We start from the raw sequence: 16,029 nt of genomic DNA on the forward strand, positions 1-16,029 counted from the left end.
GCAGAAGGCCCAGCATGGGCTCAAGGGCACAGAAGATGAAGCTATAAAATGGAAGAAGCCTGGGCTCTTGGAAGATAATGTGGAAGGTTCTCCACCTGTTCCAGGATATCTGAATTGAACTTTCCTTAAGTAAGAAACAAACTTTCCCTGGGTTGAGCCATTGTGATTTGAGGCTTGTCCGTTACAGCAGCTACTGCTACCCGCCTCTTCTGGGTTTGCTTATTTCAATCTTCTGACTATTGCCTTGATTGTTAGAGTGCACTGCAGACTCTGGCCACCTCTCCCACTTCCTTAGCATTTAGCAGCTGGGCCAGTCAAAGGGGCCAATCACAGAGGCAGCCAGGTCAGGAGGTGCTGCGTAAATGACATATCTCATTGCACTAGGCTCCGAGGCACTGTGGTTGTTATAACCTAGGAGAGCCAAGAAGACTTACTCCCCAGACCTATCCTGCTCAAGTCAGCAGGAAAGCGATCCAACCCTTACTCTGTCTTGAAAATTCAGGACTTACCCCAAAGTTTTGGAAACAACAGGTTGACCAAGTTGCTTTGCAAAACTTCCTGCAAGAAAAAGGGTTGATGAGTCAGGTCTGAGCCACAAACTTGGAGCAATGAAAGTAAAAAAGATTCAACAGCAGGGGTGGGTAGGATAGTGATGGTGATTATTAATCTTGATTGAGCATGGGCTGTGTCACTATGGATACTATGGTAGGTGTTTACATACATTATCATGTGAATTTCTTGCAACAGTTTTATGAAGCTGGTACTACATTATCCTATTTGTTAAACAGATGAGGGAAATAAGATTCAGAAAAGTTAAGTCATCTGCACATGGTCATAGAGTCAGTAACAGTGCAGAAATTCACCCAGGTCTGCCAGATTCTAGAACTCTCAACCACCCTGCTGAGTTGTTAGGTGGTGTGCTCCACTTTCCATTTTGGGGATTATTTGGGGTGATCCAGGACCTCTCCAGAACATTTTGTCAGTGAAAGGGAAGGAGGGAGATGTCCATGCCTATCTCTTACCACACCTGTTCTCGACTGACAAATCAACACTCCATTCTTCCACTTAAGGCCTGGCAAGTAGCAGTAAGCTGAAAGGGAGCAGGACAGATCACTGCAGATAAGCTACAGCAGAGCCAGCACCTCCTGCAGAATCTGCAGTGCTGCCACACTGAGCACTGTCAGTCCTGGGCAAGGCGCTGCTATGCCGGGCACTGCCAATCAGTCCCAGGTGAGATGATGTGGCCGTAGTAGGTGCTGTCCTACTGGGTGCTGCTGATCCTGGGTGAGCTGCTGCCATGCTAGGCAGGAAGCCATTATATAGCAAAGCCAGCAAGGCAGCTGGGGTCAGCTCCTTCCATCCAGCTACTGCAGCTGGGAGGGATGATTAACAATGTGACCACGAAATAACTCGAAAGTAGTGGGAGTTTTATTTTGAGGGGTGTGGTGGGAGGAATAGGTCATTTTTGAGATGATGATCACCCTGAAAGTTGTTCTCCTTTTGCTACAAGCTGGGGATGTTTATAAAACCCTACCCCAGGGAGGGTAGAGTCATCCTCTGATATCAGCAGACAGTTGCTGTGGGGAATTTGCAGGGCGTTTACTGCAAAAGAGTAAACTTCCTTAACTTCGATCACATTTATATGACTGTGTAAGAACATAGGTGTGGAGGAGAAAAATCATGGCTGAGTATTTTCATCAGCCACACCTGGTTTAAGGTTCCACCAGAACCTTAGTGAAAAGGGATTAATAACAAACACTCGCATCACATTTAAGTTGTGGGTCCATATAACTGCTGATTACTATACAGGCATTTCTGTTTAACATTACTTAGTGAGCTGTGTATAGTTTTCATTTTTTAAAGTGTTTTGGTTTTTGTCATTCCATTCTCTATTCAAAAGTAACTTCTAAATTGATAAAAGGAGAGATTTATTTTGAAAGGACCCAACTGACAGTCAAGATGTTGGACCCTCAGACGCTGCCGGAGGCAGAGCCAACTGTCCAGTCCTTCTGGAAATATCTGAGTAAGGAAAAACCATAAGCTTTAAAGACGCTCTGCTCTTGGGCCAGCACCTCTGTTTCTGTGACTCCATTCAAAGGAAACAACGCTCAAGTTAGAAAAGAAAGTTTACACAGGTATTCGCTTTGATCTTTTTTGTAATAGTGAAAGTTAGAAGCAACATAAATGTCACTGAGTAGGAAGAAAATAAGTAGTTAGGTAAAATGTACAATCAGACGTCTTATTCTGCCATTAAATTATGTTGAAGAATATCTGAAACGTGCAGGTACATGTTAGGATACTATCTCATTCATTCCTCAGCACACTCCACATGGGCTGTGATCCTCTCTGCACCACTGGGCTCCATCGCAACCACAATCTCCTCAAACCCAATGGTTGACACTCTGTCTCCATCTCACTCAGAAGCTCAGTAGCATTTGACACAAGGTCCCACTCCCCTTCAAAGTGCTTTCTCTTCTAGACTTTCCTGCTTTTACCAGGTTATCCATCTTCTCTCAACCTCCTTCTCTGCTCAACCTCTACATGCTGGGGCACCCTAGGGCTGAGTCCTGGGCCTCTCCCCAGCTCCATCTAATTTCCCCCAGGAGGTCTTAGTCCCATAACTTTAAATATCATCTATATGCTAAAGACCCCAACCCATATCCCCGCTGGAACTTTTTATTCACTCATCAGAGGTATACAGAACAAATCCCAGCACATTGTAGGTATTTAAATATTTGTTAAATAAATACATTTTGTGCAGAAAAACCAGCATACAAAATTACCTATTTAATGTGATCATAATTAGGTAAAACTAAAATACCCAAAGACAGGAAAATAACCAGAAGAAAAGGTATCATGTTATTAATACTGATTATTTTGGGGGTGGTGGGACTCGGAGTAATTTTATTCAGCTGTATTTTCTAAAACCTATAAATATAATGGTAAAGAAGAAACAAAACATGAAAAACATCATCTAGTTGCAAAAAAGGGGGCAGGGAGGAAGAAAGTAAAATCTGGCATCCAAATAGAGGATGAATAGGGCCTTCTAAACATGCTCTATACAACAGCATTATCCAGGCTCTAACATTTCACCACAAAATATCTGTGTACCATCCATTGCACTACCCACGCTACTGTATCAGTCATTTCATCTGGGAATAAAGATTTCATAAAAATTAGACTAATCAACTGATAAATGGATAAACAAAATGTGGTATATCCATAAAATGAAGTATTATTCAGCTGTAAAAGGAATGAAGTACTAACACGTGGTACAACATGGATGTACACTGAAATAAGTGCGCTAAGTGAAGGAGCTCAGACCCAAAAGGCCATGCATTATAGGATTCTGTTCATATGAAATGTCCAGGAGAGGCAAATCCATAGAGAAAGATGGTGGTTCATAGTTGCCAGGAGCTGAGGGAGGAGGGGATGGGGAATTAATGCTCAATGGTTATGGGGTTTCCATTGGGGGTAATAAACAAGTCCTGGAATGAGACAGCAGTGGTGGCTGCACAACACTGTGAATGCACTTAATGACAATTGTACACTTTAAAATGGTTAAAATGGTAAATCTTATGTTAGGTATGTATATTTTACCACAATAAAAAAATAGACTGAACATTTTAAAACGTCTTGGGAGCTAAGCATCTTAATCCAAAAGGCTTAAATTCCTTTGTTCCTTAAAAAATAAAATAAAAGCAAAAACATGGCACTTCCCCAAAGAATAGCAAAAGAATGCTGGGGAGAGATACTTCTATGTCAGGGTAAGAGGGTATGATGAAAACGTAACACATAAAGCAGTCAGCTAAAAATGGAAATGACGGATGCTTATTTTAATATGAGTTAACAGAGAGTTCACATCTCTGTTAACTCATATTAAAGAATTTGGGCTAAACTTACTAACAAAAAGAATTTGGGCTAAAATTACTAACAGGGTCTATTTATAGGAAAAATCTGAAGTTGCAAATTGTTAGATAAGGCAAAATTGATTTTGTAAAAGTATGAAAATCTGGCAGAACAGTAAGGCTATGTAGAAAAATAAGTGGAAAGGGGACTAAAGTAGAAATGCAAAAAATAGAAGAGTTGAGTTAAGAGAATTGGTGAGGACAGAAGCAAGTTGCTGAGAAAAAGGAGAGACCAACACACTGATGGTATTTGATCTTAGATTTTTCAAAGACAAGTAAAAGAGAATGCTGGCAGGTCTTAGGACTGGGAAGTTCAGTGGTGGAAGGGATAAGGTAGACCTAGCTCTGTTTGTCAAGTGATACAGAAAGACTGAACTGGGTCAGAACATACTGCTCAAAAAGTGAATAATGTGATCAAAATTGAAAGGAGCCAAAATGCTTCTAAAAATGTGTGGCGATATAATTGATCATCCAAACACAGACTCTCAACATTGAGAGAGATGCAATTAATAATTATGCCAAGATAACAGGAGAAAGCTAGGACTGTTGCAGGAAAAGTGGGGAGCAGTCACCCTACTTGTAACCAACTTCAAAGTGTTTTTTGAGGATTACTTAAAATAGTGGTTCTCCACTCTATCAGAAAAAATATCTGCTTTTTATAACACATATTAACTGATACCCCTATGCCACCCTGATCAAAATTCCCTTCTAATCACATATATACATATGTGATAATTTCAAAAAGAAAATAAATGTAAAGCCTTAACTAAAGCATTACAGTGATATAGAGGGAAAGTGAATTATAAAAATGTGGATTTCAATATGCAACTGTTCAAGCATGACCATTTCAATATGTCAGTGCTCAGGCACATTAGAAGACAATGAAATGGCTGATTCTTGCATTAACTCTTAATGGATGTTTAGATCTAAAAGTGAGTGATGAAAAATCATACTGTACAAGTAGCACAACAAAGCGAAAGAGCACAGGTCTACAAGTGGACACTAGAATACTCAACTAAAAAGATGTATTACATAAAAAAGAAAGAAGAAAATAACTTTAAAAGAAGATAACATAGCAAGACAAGTTACAGACCACTGAAGTAGAGCATATTTTTAGAAAGATGATTAATGTATTAATGTGGTGTTAAAACAGTTCTCCGTTTTATGATATGGGGTTGAGTAGTAAAAAAGATATCACAGTAAAAGTTATCACAGGATTTCAAGGTAAAATCCCACCTTACCTTGAAATATACATTCAGTGAATGGTTTGGACGAAGGAACAGTGATGACAAGAGACTATAAAGAAGACATGTGTTAGGATGAAAACACCAGTCATCTCTAAAAAATAATGTCAATACACAATCTTTTTACAATATAGATTTATTACTGTTCCCCAAAGTTTTAAAAAATGTGAGATGGCAATAAAAGTCAATAAGATGCCTACATTTTATGCATCTCCATTAACTTAATACTATTTGCTTCTAACATTAAGAGTTTTAAGTCTCTTCTGGTCCACATTTTCAGGGCAATAGTATAGTAACAGCACTATCTATATATACAATTATATGAGGTAATTATAGATATAGATAGAAATGTTATATTTCATTTAGTAGAAAATTTGTGCAGAGTAAATTTTTCAATAATTTTGGAGCTATAGCTTCATTCCTTTTAATCTTCCCTCTAGACGATGACCATTTCTTCAGTTACTAGGCTTGTTTTACAATGTCTTGAAGACTTTTTTTTTTTTTTTTTGTATTATTGAAGACTAAGGAACCACCAATTTATATATTTGTGGCGTCTGTTCTGGTAGGATTGTGAGGAACTGGGAAAATATTCTTGCTGTGAAGCCCATCCTGTACCCCTAGTGCTTGCCCCCTAAATCCGGCAACTCTCCCAATTACTGGGAAACCAAAAGGACCACCATCTCCTAAGTGCCCCCTAAAGGGTGATACTGTCTCTGTTTAGGGCCAGTGGCTTAATAAAACCTCTAGAGAAGTGCCTAGAACCAGAATTTCTGGTTGAATATTAAACTTGGTATTGAAGCAAAAAGGAATGAAAAAAGTCAAAACTAACGGTCACTGAAATTGCTCAATGTGAATAACATTTTTGCAGAGATTCTCCTCTTTGAAGCACTCTGCCTTTCTTTTAAGGCTCAGATATTATTCTGGATTTTATTGTACATGTCAGCCTGCTTGTTGAAGCTCTGACTAGTGCTTATATATGCTAGGAACTGAATCCCTTTCTTAGTACAGGGGATGAAGTCCCAAAGGCAGATACAAAGGCAGTCAACAAATATTTACTGAGCTCTTTCTACAGGGCAGACCTATCATGGCTCAGGCCCTGCGCTAGTTTCTTTACCCTGGGGATTCAGTAACTGATAAAAAGAGACATGTCTTGCCTTCATGGAGCTTACAGTTCTAGTGGAGAAGAAAAACATTTAAAATACTGATTTACAATTTATTTATTTATTTTTATTTTTTATATATTTTTGAGATGGAGTCTCATTCTGTCGCCCAGGCTGGAGTGGAGTGGTGTGATCTCGGCTCACTGCAGCCTCCCCATGCCGGCTCAAGTGATTCTCCTGCCTCAGCCTCCTATCTGGGATTATAGGCACCCGCCACCATATATGGCTAATTTTTATATTTTTAGTAGAGATGGGGTTTCACCATGTTGGTCAGGCTGGTCTCAAATTTCTAACCTCAAGTGATCTGCCCACTTTGGCTTCCCAAAGTGCTGGGATTAGAGGTGTGAGCCACTATGCCCAGCTTTATTTACAATTTAAACACAAATAAGTTCAAGTATAAAGAACTGTGAAGCCAGGCATTGTGGTATGTGCCTGTAGTCACAACTTCTCAGGAGGCTGAGGCAGGAGGATTGCTTGAGGCTAGGAGTTTGAGCTTTATTGTTCTTTATATCCCAGCACAAAGTTCAGTAAAATCTGAGGAATGAAGAAGAGGCTAGAACTATAAGCAACTGGGAAAAGCCTAAATCCACAAAGGGCCAGGGGTGGAGATGGGAGAAGGAGGTGGAGGAATATGAGATGGAAAAAGAAGGAGGCAGCCTCAGTGGCAAAAATCTAAGTTGGGCCAGCAAGGGCAACCCATGCATATTTTGGAGGGACAAAGAGGCAAAGGCAAAGTGGATGGTGAAGCTAAAGGAGGGAAGAGTCCACCTAAGGAAATTTGGAAGTCATCCTTCAAGAACAGAATGAGGCTGGGCATGGTGGCTCACACCTGTAATCCCAGCACTTTGGGAGGCTGAGGTGGGTGGATCAAGAGGTCAGGAGTTCAATACCAGCCTGACCAACATGGTGAAACCCTGTCTCTACTAAAAATACAAAAATTAGCTGGGCGTGGTGGCGTGCACCTGTAATTCCAGCTACTCAGGAGGCTGAGGCAGGAGAATCACTTGAACCCCAGAGGCGGAGGTAATAGTGAGCCGAGATCACGCCAAGCCAAGATCGCACCACTACACTCCAGCCTGGGCGACAGAGTGAGACTCCATATATGTGTGTGTGTGTGTGTGTGTGTGTTTGTATATGTGTGTGTACATATATGTATATATATATAAAAGAATGAGACCAAGTAACTTTCCAGCTAACTCTTGTACACTACATGAGTAAGGCTGCTTCTGCCAAGGCAGTCTCGAACACATGACTATTTTACAGCAAAGAGCCTGGTGGGGCCAAAAAAAATAATATTCCTCTCTATCACATTTATATTGTTAACTCTAATGAGACAGAAAAGGACAAAAACTCAGAGTATTTTAAGATTCTGCCTAGATTTTAAAAAATACGGCATATACCCCTAGAAAATGAAGAGTCATTGGGGAGTTTCAGCGGCTGAAAAGCATTTATAAGGAACATAAATGGGAAATATAATTATAGGTCCTTCGGATGGGTAGAAAAGTTAGATAAAGGAAGACAGTCCAAAAGAAATAAGAGCCAAAAGAATGAAAAGAAGAGCCATGACGAACATCCAGGAGGAACACAATAATTTTAAACTCAGCCAGTATAGACATGGACTTAAAACTTCACCAACGTGAAGATAAAAGGAATCTGAGATCTGTCCCTGAAAAAGGGCAGTGGCAACAAAAGATGGCACAGGAGCATTTCCTACGAATTCAAGGTGGCCTAAGAATCCTGGTGTCAGTGGCACCTCCAGAGCTGCATTAGTGGTCATCAGGGCTACTCTTCTCCCTTAAATCTTGTGACAGGGGGTCATTCTCCCTTCTGCTGTCACAGTGTGGCTGGCTCGCTCTCTCTCTCTCTTACATAGTCAGAGCCTTGGTCCGCACCGCGTGGTTTCATGCGGGTGTAGATAGCAGGAGCTGTGGCACTGAGAGGTGGCTGGGGGTACGGGGGAGGTGTGCTTGGACCATCTGGGAGGGGAGACCCAGGCAGATGGCTCCAGCCCAGTCAGTGTTTTCAGCAGCCCTCCAGGTGATTCTGATGCATGCTGAAGTTTGAGAATCACTGTACTAGGTGGAATATATCACATATGTAATTAAATCCCTCCTTGCTACTCCAAGAGTGGTCTGTGGACCAGCAGCATGGCATCAACTAGAGGCTGGAAGTACAGACTCCCAGGCTCTGCTCCAGACCTGTGGAATCAGCATCTGCATTTCAACCAGATTCGCCAGGTGAGTTCTGTGCACATGCATTTGCACTAACAAATCCTGTAAGGTGGGTGATCCATCTGAGGTCTGGATCTCCTCTGGGGGCTGCCAGTTTGGCTTTCCCTGGGCTCCTGAGCTTATGTCCTTAAAGTTAACCCTTTATTACCTGCAGTGACTCTCTGGTCCTTGAAGTGTCAAAGGCCTTCTCAGACTGAGACCACTGGGGCTGGGGCACACCCACCATTTGGGCACTCACTCTACCTCATGTCCGAGGCTCACTGTGTGGATGTGTGATGACCCAGGACTACTCACCACCTGTTAGTCTGTTCTCACATTGTTATAAAGAAATACCTGAGGCTGGGTAATTTACATAGACAAGAGGTTTATTTGGCTCTTGGTTCTGCAGGCTGTACAAGAAGCATGACACCAACATCTGCTCTTGGTGAGGGCCTTGGGAAGCTTACAATCATGGAGGAAAGTGAAGCAGGAGCAGAAATGTCAGATGACAAGAAAGGGAGGAAGAGAGAGAATGGAGAGGTCCCAGACTCTTTTAAACAACCAGATCTCACGTGAACTAACTGAGCGAGAACTCACTCATCACCAAGGGGATGGTATTAAGCCATTCATGGGGGATCCACATCTAATCACCTCCCACCAGGCCCCATCTCCAACCTTGGGAATCACATTTCAACAAGAGACTTGGAGGGAACAAACATCCAAACCATATCAACACCTGTTCATCCATGTGGCTTTCTCTTTTTGTTCTGTGTAAACCTTGTTTATTCCTATTCAGGTGGCAGCTTCTGGAACTGCGCTGTTCAAAACAGTAGCTGTTAGCCACTTGTGGCTACTGAGCACTTGCCATTATAGCTGGTCTGACGTGAGGTGTGCTATAAGTGTAAAATACATCCGAGATGTTGAAGAATGCAAGATATCTCATTAACAATTTTTATATTGATTATACATTGAAATGGTAATATTTTGGATTTAATAGGTTAAAGTATTTTATTAAAATGAGTTTTACCTGATATCTGAACATGTGGCTACTAGTAAACTTAAGATTACATAACACTGGGCAATACGGTGAAAACCCATCTTTAAAAAAATAAATACATAAGGCCGGGCACGGTGGCTCACACCTGTAACCCCAGCACTTTGGGAGGCTGAGGTAGGCGGATCACGAGGTCAGGAGAGTTCAAGACCAGCTTGGCCAGCCTGGTGAGGCCCCATCTCTACTAAAAGTACAAAAATTAGCCAGGCGTGATAGCACACACCTGTAATCCCAGCTACTTGGGAGGCTAACGCAGAAGAATTGCTTGAACCCAGGAGGCAGAGGTTGAAGTGAGCCAAGATCGTGTCAATCGTGTCACAGCTCTCCAGCCTGGGTGACGCAGCAAGACTCTGTCTCGGAAAAATAAATAAATACATACATATATACACATAAATTAGCCCAGTGTGGTGGTGCATGCCTGTAGTCTCAGCTACTTGGGAGCCTGAAGTGGGAGGATCGCTTGAGCCCAGGAGGTCGAGGCTGCAGTGAGCTGAGATTACACCACTGCACTCTAGTCTGAGCAACAGAGCGACACCTTGTCTCAAAAAAAAGAAAAAAAAAGTTTCTATATATGGCTCACATTAAATCTCTACAGGACAGGTCTGTGGTCTTCCACTGGAGAAGAAGTTCTCAGAGGGCAGGTACCATGTCTCCCTTGCTCTGCACCAAGCCTCATGACCTGCCCTCTGGAGGTGGGCAAGTGTCAGAGCTGGCTTCAGGGAGGCTTCCAGGGGCTCAGACCACGGTTGATTTCCATAATGTAAGGCCCTGATGAAGGCATGGCTCTCATCAAGGCACTCGTTCTCTTGGGGGATCCTGAATGTTTCTTGGGCCTGATCACCAAATTGAAAGTCAGATGAGGAATCTTTCTCTCTTGCAGATTTCCCTTTTTAAGTAGCTCTAAGGATGCAAATGCCAGTTCAAATAATGATGAAGCTACCACTTTCTGGGTGCTATTTGCTACTAGCTGTGCTTATCCTTATACCACACTGTGGGGCAGCCATGAACTCCAAGGCACAGAAAAGGAAGTAAGGCTTAGGAAGGTTAATTTCTCCATAGTTAGAAATTAGTAGAGCTAAAATTCAATCCAAGACCATTTGACTTTCTTTCCATTGCTCAACACTGCCTCCTAAACTTGACCACTAAAGGATTACAAAACTCCACATATGAATTACACTCTGAATTCCTGGACCTCTGCTCACTCCAAGTAAGAAGCATAGCACAGAGAGCTGGAGGGAAGGCAGGTGGGCTGCTAGTTTTCCTTTGTAAAGGGTTGGGCTAGCCTGGCACAGCCAACAACTTATCCATGGCAGAAGGGCCCAGAGTGGACTCTTTCAGGACTAGGTCTTTGGGGTGGCCCCAAATCACACATGAGCTTAAAACCGGCCTTGCTGCAGAAGCAGAATGTACATAGGACTCACACACATTTAAAGAGCTGCATCCTTTAGGCTGTTCTCTATCTCCTAGAGTTAGAAGACTGAAAGCATCTCACATTTTATGTCTTAATTTTATTTTGATTAACTGTATTTCAATTTTAATTTGAGGGCCTGAGTCTCCCCAAATGAAAACCAAACGGGAGGGGAGGGGTTGAGAGCCTTGGCCTGCTCTCCATCCTTTACAGCCCTCAGCCTGATTCCCTTTCCCCTGCCCCGAGTACCATGAGCTACTAAACATTTCCCTGCTTGATCGTGACATCAGATCTCACTTCCTGAATAGTGGGGACTGAAGAAAAGGTTTTCATATTATCTAGGTTTTATATGTTTCCCCTGCATTCCTAACAGACTCCAGTCCTCCCTTAATGTGGATCACGGAAAACAAGGGCTAGTCCAGGTTGTAGAGACCACCAAAGTCAAACCCTTTATCCTGCAGAAAGACAGGTGCAGAGGTTTAGAGTCACGTATCTCATTGGCACAAACTCATAACTCAGTGCTGCTTCAGTTTCCCCAGCTCTAAACAGGAACTCAGAAGAGGGAACAGGGTAATTTTTATTTGTAGGTGTCAACACAAAGTTCAGGCACTGAAAGGGGGTTCATGTAGGGGAAAGCACAGCACCAGGATGGCAGAGCTGAGGTCCATCTTGAGGCTCTGAGCAGGGGTCACTTTCCATCCGGAATGCCCCAGCCACAAGCACTCAAAGGTCATTAGAGTAAGTGAGTCACTCAGTTAAAGAATTTAAGGAAAGCATCCAAACTATGCATGCTCCGCTCTGTGAAACAGCCTGTTGGCCCTTCTGTGGTGTGGGGAAACAGGGAAAACAGGGCAAAGGGTGGCCATTGGCCCAGGTGCACCTCACCCCCTTCTGGAACCTTCCCTGACTACGTTAATTCTCCATCTAGTGTCCCCTGAAAGCCAGATTGGGAGGACAGTCTTCTGAAAGAGGAAAAATGAGTCTGAGCCTTGATTTATAAACTTCCAGGCTTAGAAAGGCCGGGAAGTGTCAAGGGAACCTTGTGTTACTTCTGATGGGCTGACGGACCCCCTGTCCTTCCTCATATCAAGGCTTTAAATATCAGCCAGGTGCCTAAACTAGAGAGATTCTTTCCAGTGGAGTGGCTTCAGTATGGCAGAAGGACACACTAGTAGCAAAAAAACATTTTACTTATGGTCCAATGCTTCTCCTGGAAGTTTTAAAGTTAACAGAATTTTTTAAAGTACAAAGCAGGGAAAAAGACAAGAATATTAGGTTGGTGCAAAAGTAATGTGGCTTTTGCAATTACTTTTAACTAATATGTTAACACATTGATGTGTTTACTTCCTACATATTTTTCTGAGTTACATAATTTTTAATAATGAGCATGTATTATTTCATAATGACGCTAAAGATGATGTTAATTATGATAAACATTGTTCATTCATTCCTCAAATATTTCAGTATCTACCATGTGCCAGGAAGCTTTCTAGATGTTGGAGATAAGGCAAGGAGCAGAGAAAGTCCATCTCCTCCTAAATTTTCCATTTAGTGGTGCGGGATGAAGGAGACACTGCAGTGTGAGATGGTGATACGTCCTAAAAGAAAAACCTCGAGTGGGGTGAGAGGATGGAGAATCATAGGGCTGGCATGGTCAGGAAAGGGCCTCTAAGAAGCGGACATCTGAGCACAGACCTGAAGGATGTGAAGGGAATGTCAGGTGAAGGGCTGAGGGAAGGGCTCTTCCTTTACAGAAGGAACAGCAAGGGTGAAGGCCCTGTAGCCTTGCTCAAAGAAGGGCCAGAGGTGGGTGTGACCACAATGTGCTGAGCAGGCGCAGAGTGATAGAAGATGGGTCTGAGAGCTAGGGAGGGGCCAGATTGGGTGGGGCTCTGTAAGACCATCCTAAGGAGTCCAATTTCAGCTGCAGTGTGAGAGGAAGCCAGGGGAGGGCTCAAGCAGGAGACAGGTGATACCTAGTTTGACAAACATTGTCTCCTGGATGCCTCCCTTGTTCGCAGGGACCACATCTCTCCCATTAGATTGGAAGGTCCTGAGTTCAAGGATGGGGTGTGTTTTCTCTTGTCAGTTCCTCCATCCTTCAAGAGAGGGCTAAGGCAGGAGCTGCAGGCCTTGGGGAAACTGAGAGCTCAGCTCCCTCCTGGACTCAGGCCTCCTGGAACTCACCTTCTACTGTCAACTCCACTGTCACCTGGCGAGCACCACTGCCATTGGTGGCTTCACAGGTATACTTTCCCCTGTCCTCCTCGTGGACAGCATGAATCACAAGGCTGAAAGTTCCCCGGATGCCGCAATCCAGCAGAAAGCGGCCCCCGCTGGTGATGGGCTGCCCGTTTCTGTGCCACGTCACCTGGGGCTCTGGGTAACCCCGGATCTTCAAGAAAAAGAAGAAAGGGTAAGAGTCTGTATTTCATGAGTACTCTCTGTGTGTCAGGTATCGTTCGAGTGCTTTACATGTGTTAACTCATTTAATCCTCATAACACCCCCATTTCATCCTCATCTTACAGATAAGGAAATCAAGGTACAGAGAGTTTTGGCAATTTCCCAAGGTCTCAAAGGTAGAAGGTGGCAAAGTCAGGCATCCTGGCTCCAGAGCCCACTACACAAATGACTCTCAAGCCCAGTAGCCTTTTAGAATCATCCAGGGGAGCTTAAAAAAAAACACTAGTGCCCAGGCCCCACCGTAGACCGATTAGATTAGAATCCCAGGGGGCGAGGACTGAGTATAGGGATTCTAGACCAGTGCTTCTCACTCTAACATGCTAATAAATCACTTGGTGATCCTGTTAAAATGCATATTCTGCTTCTACAGGTCCGGGCTGTGGCCTGAGATTCTGCAGCTGGGACAAGCTCATGGATGCTAATGATGTTGCTGGTCCCTGGAACTCACCTTGAGTAGCAAGGTTCAGGACCTGCACTGCCCAGCACGGTAGCCACTGGCCACAGATAGTGATGGAGCACTCAAAATGTGCCCAGTGAGAATGAGTTGCACTGTAAGTGTGCATTACACACTGGGTTTCAAAGACAATACAAAAAAGGTCAAAATACCTCATAATTAAAAATATTGATTAGATGTTGAAAAGCAGTATTTTTGATATATTGAATTAAATGTATTAAGATTCATTTCACTTGTTTCTACTTTTTAATGTGGTCACTGGAAAAGTTACAAGTACACCCAGGCCTTGTGATATTCCTGTGGGGGTAGTGCTGCTCTAGACCACTCACCTTTCACTAACTGTTGTTAGCAGCTGACATTTGCTGAGAGCTAATGCTAAGTGTTCAGCACTTCTGTAAGTACTTGGCTCATCTGAGTTTCCTTTTTTTTCTTTTCTTTTTTTTTTTTTTGAGATGGAGTCTTGCTCTGTTGCCCAGGCTGGAGTGCAGTGGTGTAATCATCTGAGTTTCACAGCAACCCAATCAGAGAGAAGACATCTCTCAAAAGAGGGGGAAATGCAGAGATAAATTCAAAGGAAATAATTCACTTTGAGTTTTAGAGAAAAGAAGTTCCCCCAAGGGCCTTCAAACACCTGAAACTCAGTAGACTCTTCAGAATTAATGCATCTTTGGAGGAGCAGGGTTCAGAACAGCTCACTAATGCAGAGCCAAGGACCCAGAATTGAAGATTTTAGCACTGGAAAATAGAAGGCAACATAGGAGCTTCCTGAGAACAAAGTTGTTTGCATTACGAAACGGTGGTAGTAATAGTTTTTACCCATGTATCCACTTCAAGCAAAGAGAGAATGAAAATGGATGAAGCAAAACCAAAATTCACTGAATGACCCCAAGATTGCATTTACAAAGAAAGGCTTCACTGATCTGCAGCAATAATCCTCCTCCCACCCCTCTGCAAGGTCACAGAGTCATGCTATATTGACGCATGTGCACACAGGCCTGGGTATCCAAATACTGTCTCTTCCCTAAGCATACTAAGGGAGGAAATAGCTATGCTAAAAAGTGTCAGTCGTTGTCTTTGGACTGTGCTCAGTTTCCTTCCCAGGTGTTCAGCCCCTAGCCCACCCTTAGACCAGATTCTTAGCAACCAGGATGCAGATTGCTTCCTCAGGAAGGAAGCCTTGAATAACAGGGAAAACTCCCAAAGTGAACAATCCCTCTTTGATTATTCCATATAGTCACCCCTCAGTGCCAGTTTGTGAATCTCACAAGACTGCCTTTCAAGCTTCAGTGAAAAAGAAACAATAATAAAACTCCAAATCAATATCGTCCACCTTATTTACAATGTCTGGAAACAAAAATATATCCCTTTCCTATCAAAATCTAAACTATACTCATGACAGAGACTGAGTACTTTGGAGGAAATGCTGAGACTCCGGAGTGGATTCCCCAAAAGACATGTGAACAACGCCTGAAGCCATTGCAGCCTCACCAAAACAAGTGTTCCAGACCTTAGGCTGAAATGTTGAAGGAGACCTCATCCATCGGGATGCACAGGGTCTCAGCCACTGTAATATAAAATGGTGTGTTAACAGCTGTTGTCTCTGGGTGGTTAGGATTGTGGGTGTCCTCCTCTTTTCTCTTTAGTTAACTATTAGTTTCTGAGAGTTCTGCAATAGTACACCTGGCCTTTGCAAAACAGAAAAAAGAATTGTACTTAAAAAATACATTTCTTTTATATCAGTGTGCTGTATAATGAATGTATATAGCACATTCATTAATTTGTTGAGGGTCTCAAGGAATTTAAATCTAGCAGTGGAAATAGAAGAGCTATGCAAATAAATGTTATGCATGTTTGAAGGTGACAGAGGTCATGCACCCATATAAAATGTCATCTGTGGCCCTAAAGGCAGAAACGTTCATGCACGGGAACATCAGAAAACAATTACACTGTTAAAGCATTCTTCTCATGTGAAACCCTTTCCTACAGAAGGAAGGCCCTCAGGACTCTGCATACAGTGAATCTGCAAACCATCATTGTCTTCTCCTGCACTCCATTAGGCCGGGCTGGTCTACCATCAGAAGATGATCACACGCAGCCTCCTATCAGCTTCAGAGAAAAGGAGTGCCA

At 42.9% G+C, this 16,029-nt stretch overlaps 1 protein-coding gene across 4 annotated transcripts in view; it reads right to left on the reverse strand.

Annotated features, from left to right (window-relative positions):
- MYLK (myosin light chain kinase) overlaps nt 1-16,029 on the reverse strand; it is a 276,708-nt gene that overhangs the window by 128,959 nt on the left and 131,720 nt on the right. For all 4 annotated transcript variants that reach the window (XM_007985581.3, XM_038003419.2, XM_007985580.3 and 1 more), the window contains 2 exons: nt 13,172-13,379; nt 510-558 (listed from right to left, as the gene is read on the reverse strand). In XM_007985581.3, the coding sequence (XP_007983772.2) occupies nt 510-558; nt 13,172-13,379 (257 nt within the window). The remainder of the gene's footprint in view (nt 1-509; nt 559-13,171; nt 13,380-16,029) is intronic.

This window comes from Chlorocebus sabaeus, chromosome 22, assembly GCF_047675955.1.
Source record: "Chlorocebus sabaeus isolate Y175 chromosome 22, mChlSab1.0.hap1, whole genome shotgun sequence".
Lineage (NCBI taxonomy): Eukaryota > Metazoa > Chordata > Mammalia > Primates > Cercopithecidae > Chlorocebus > Chlorocebus sabaeus.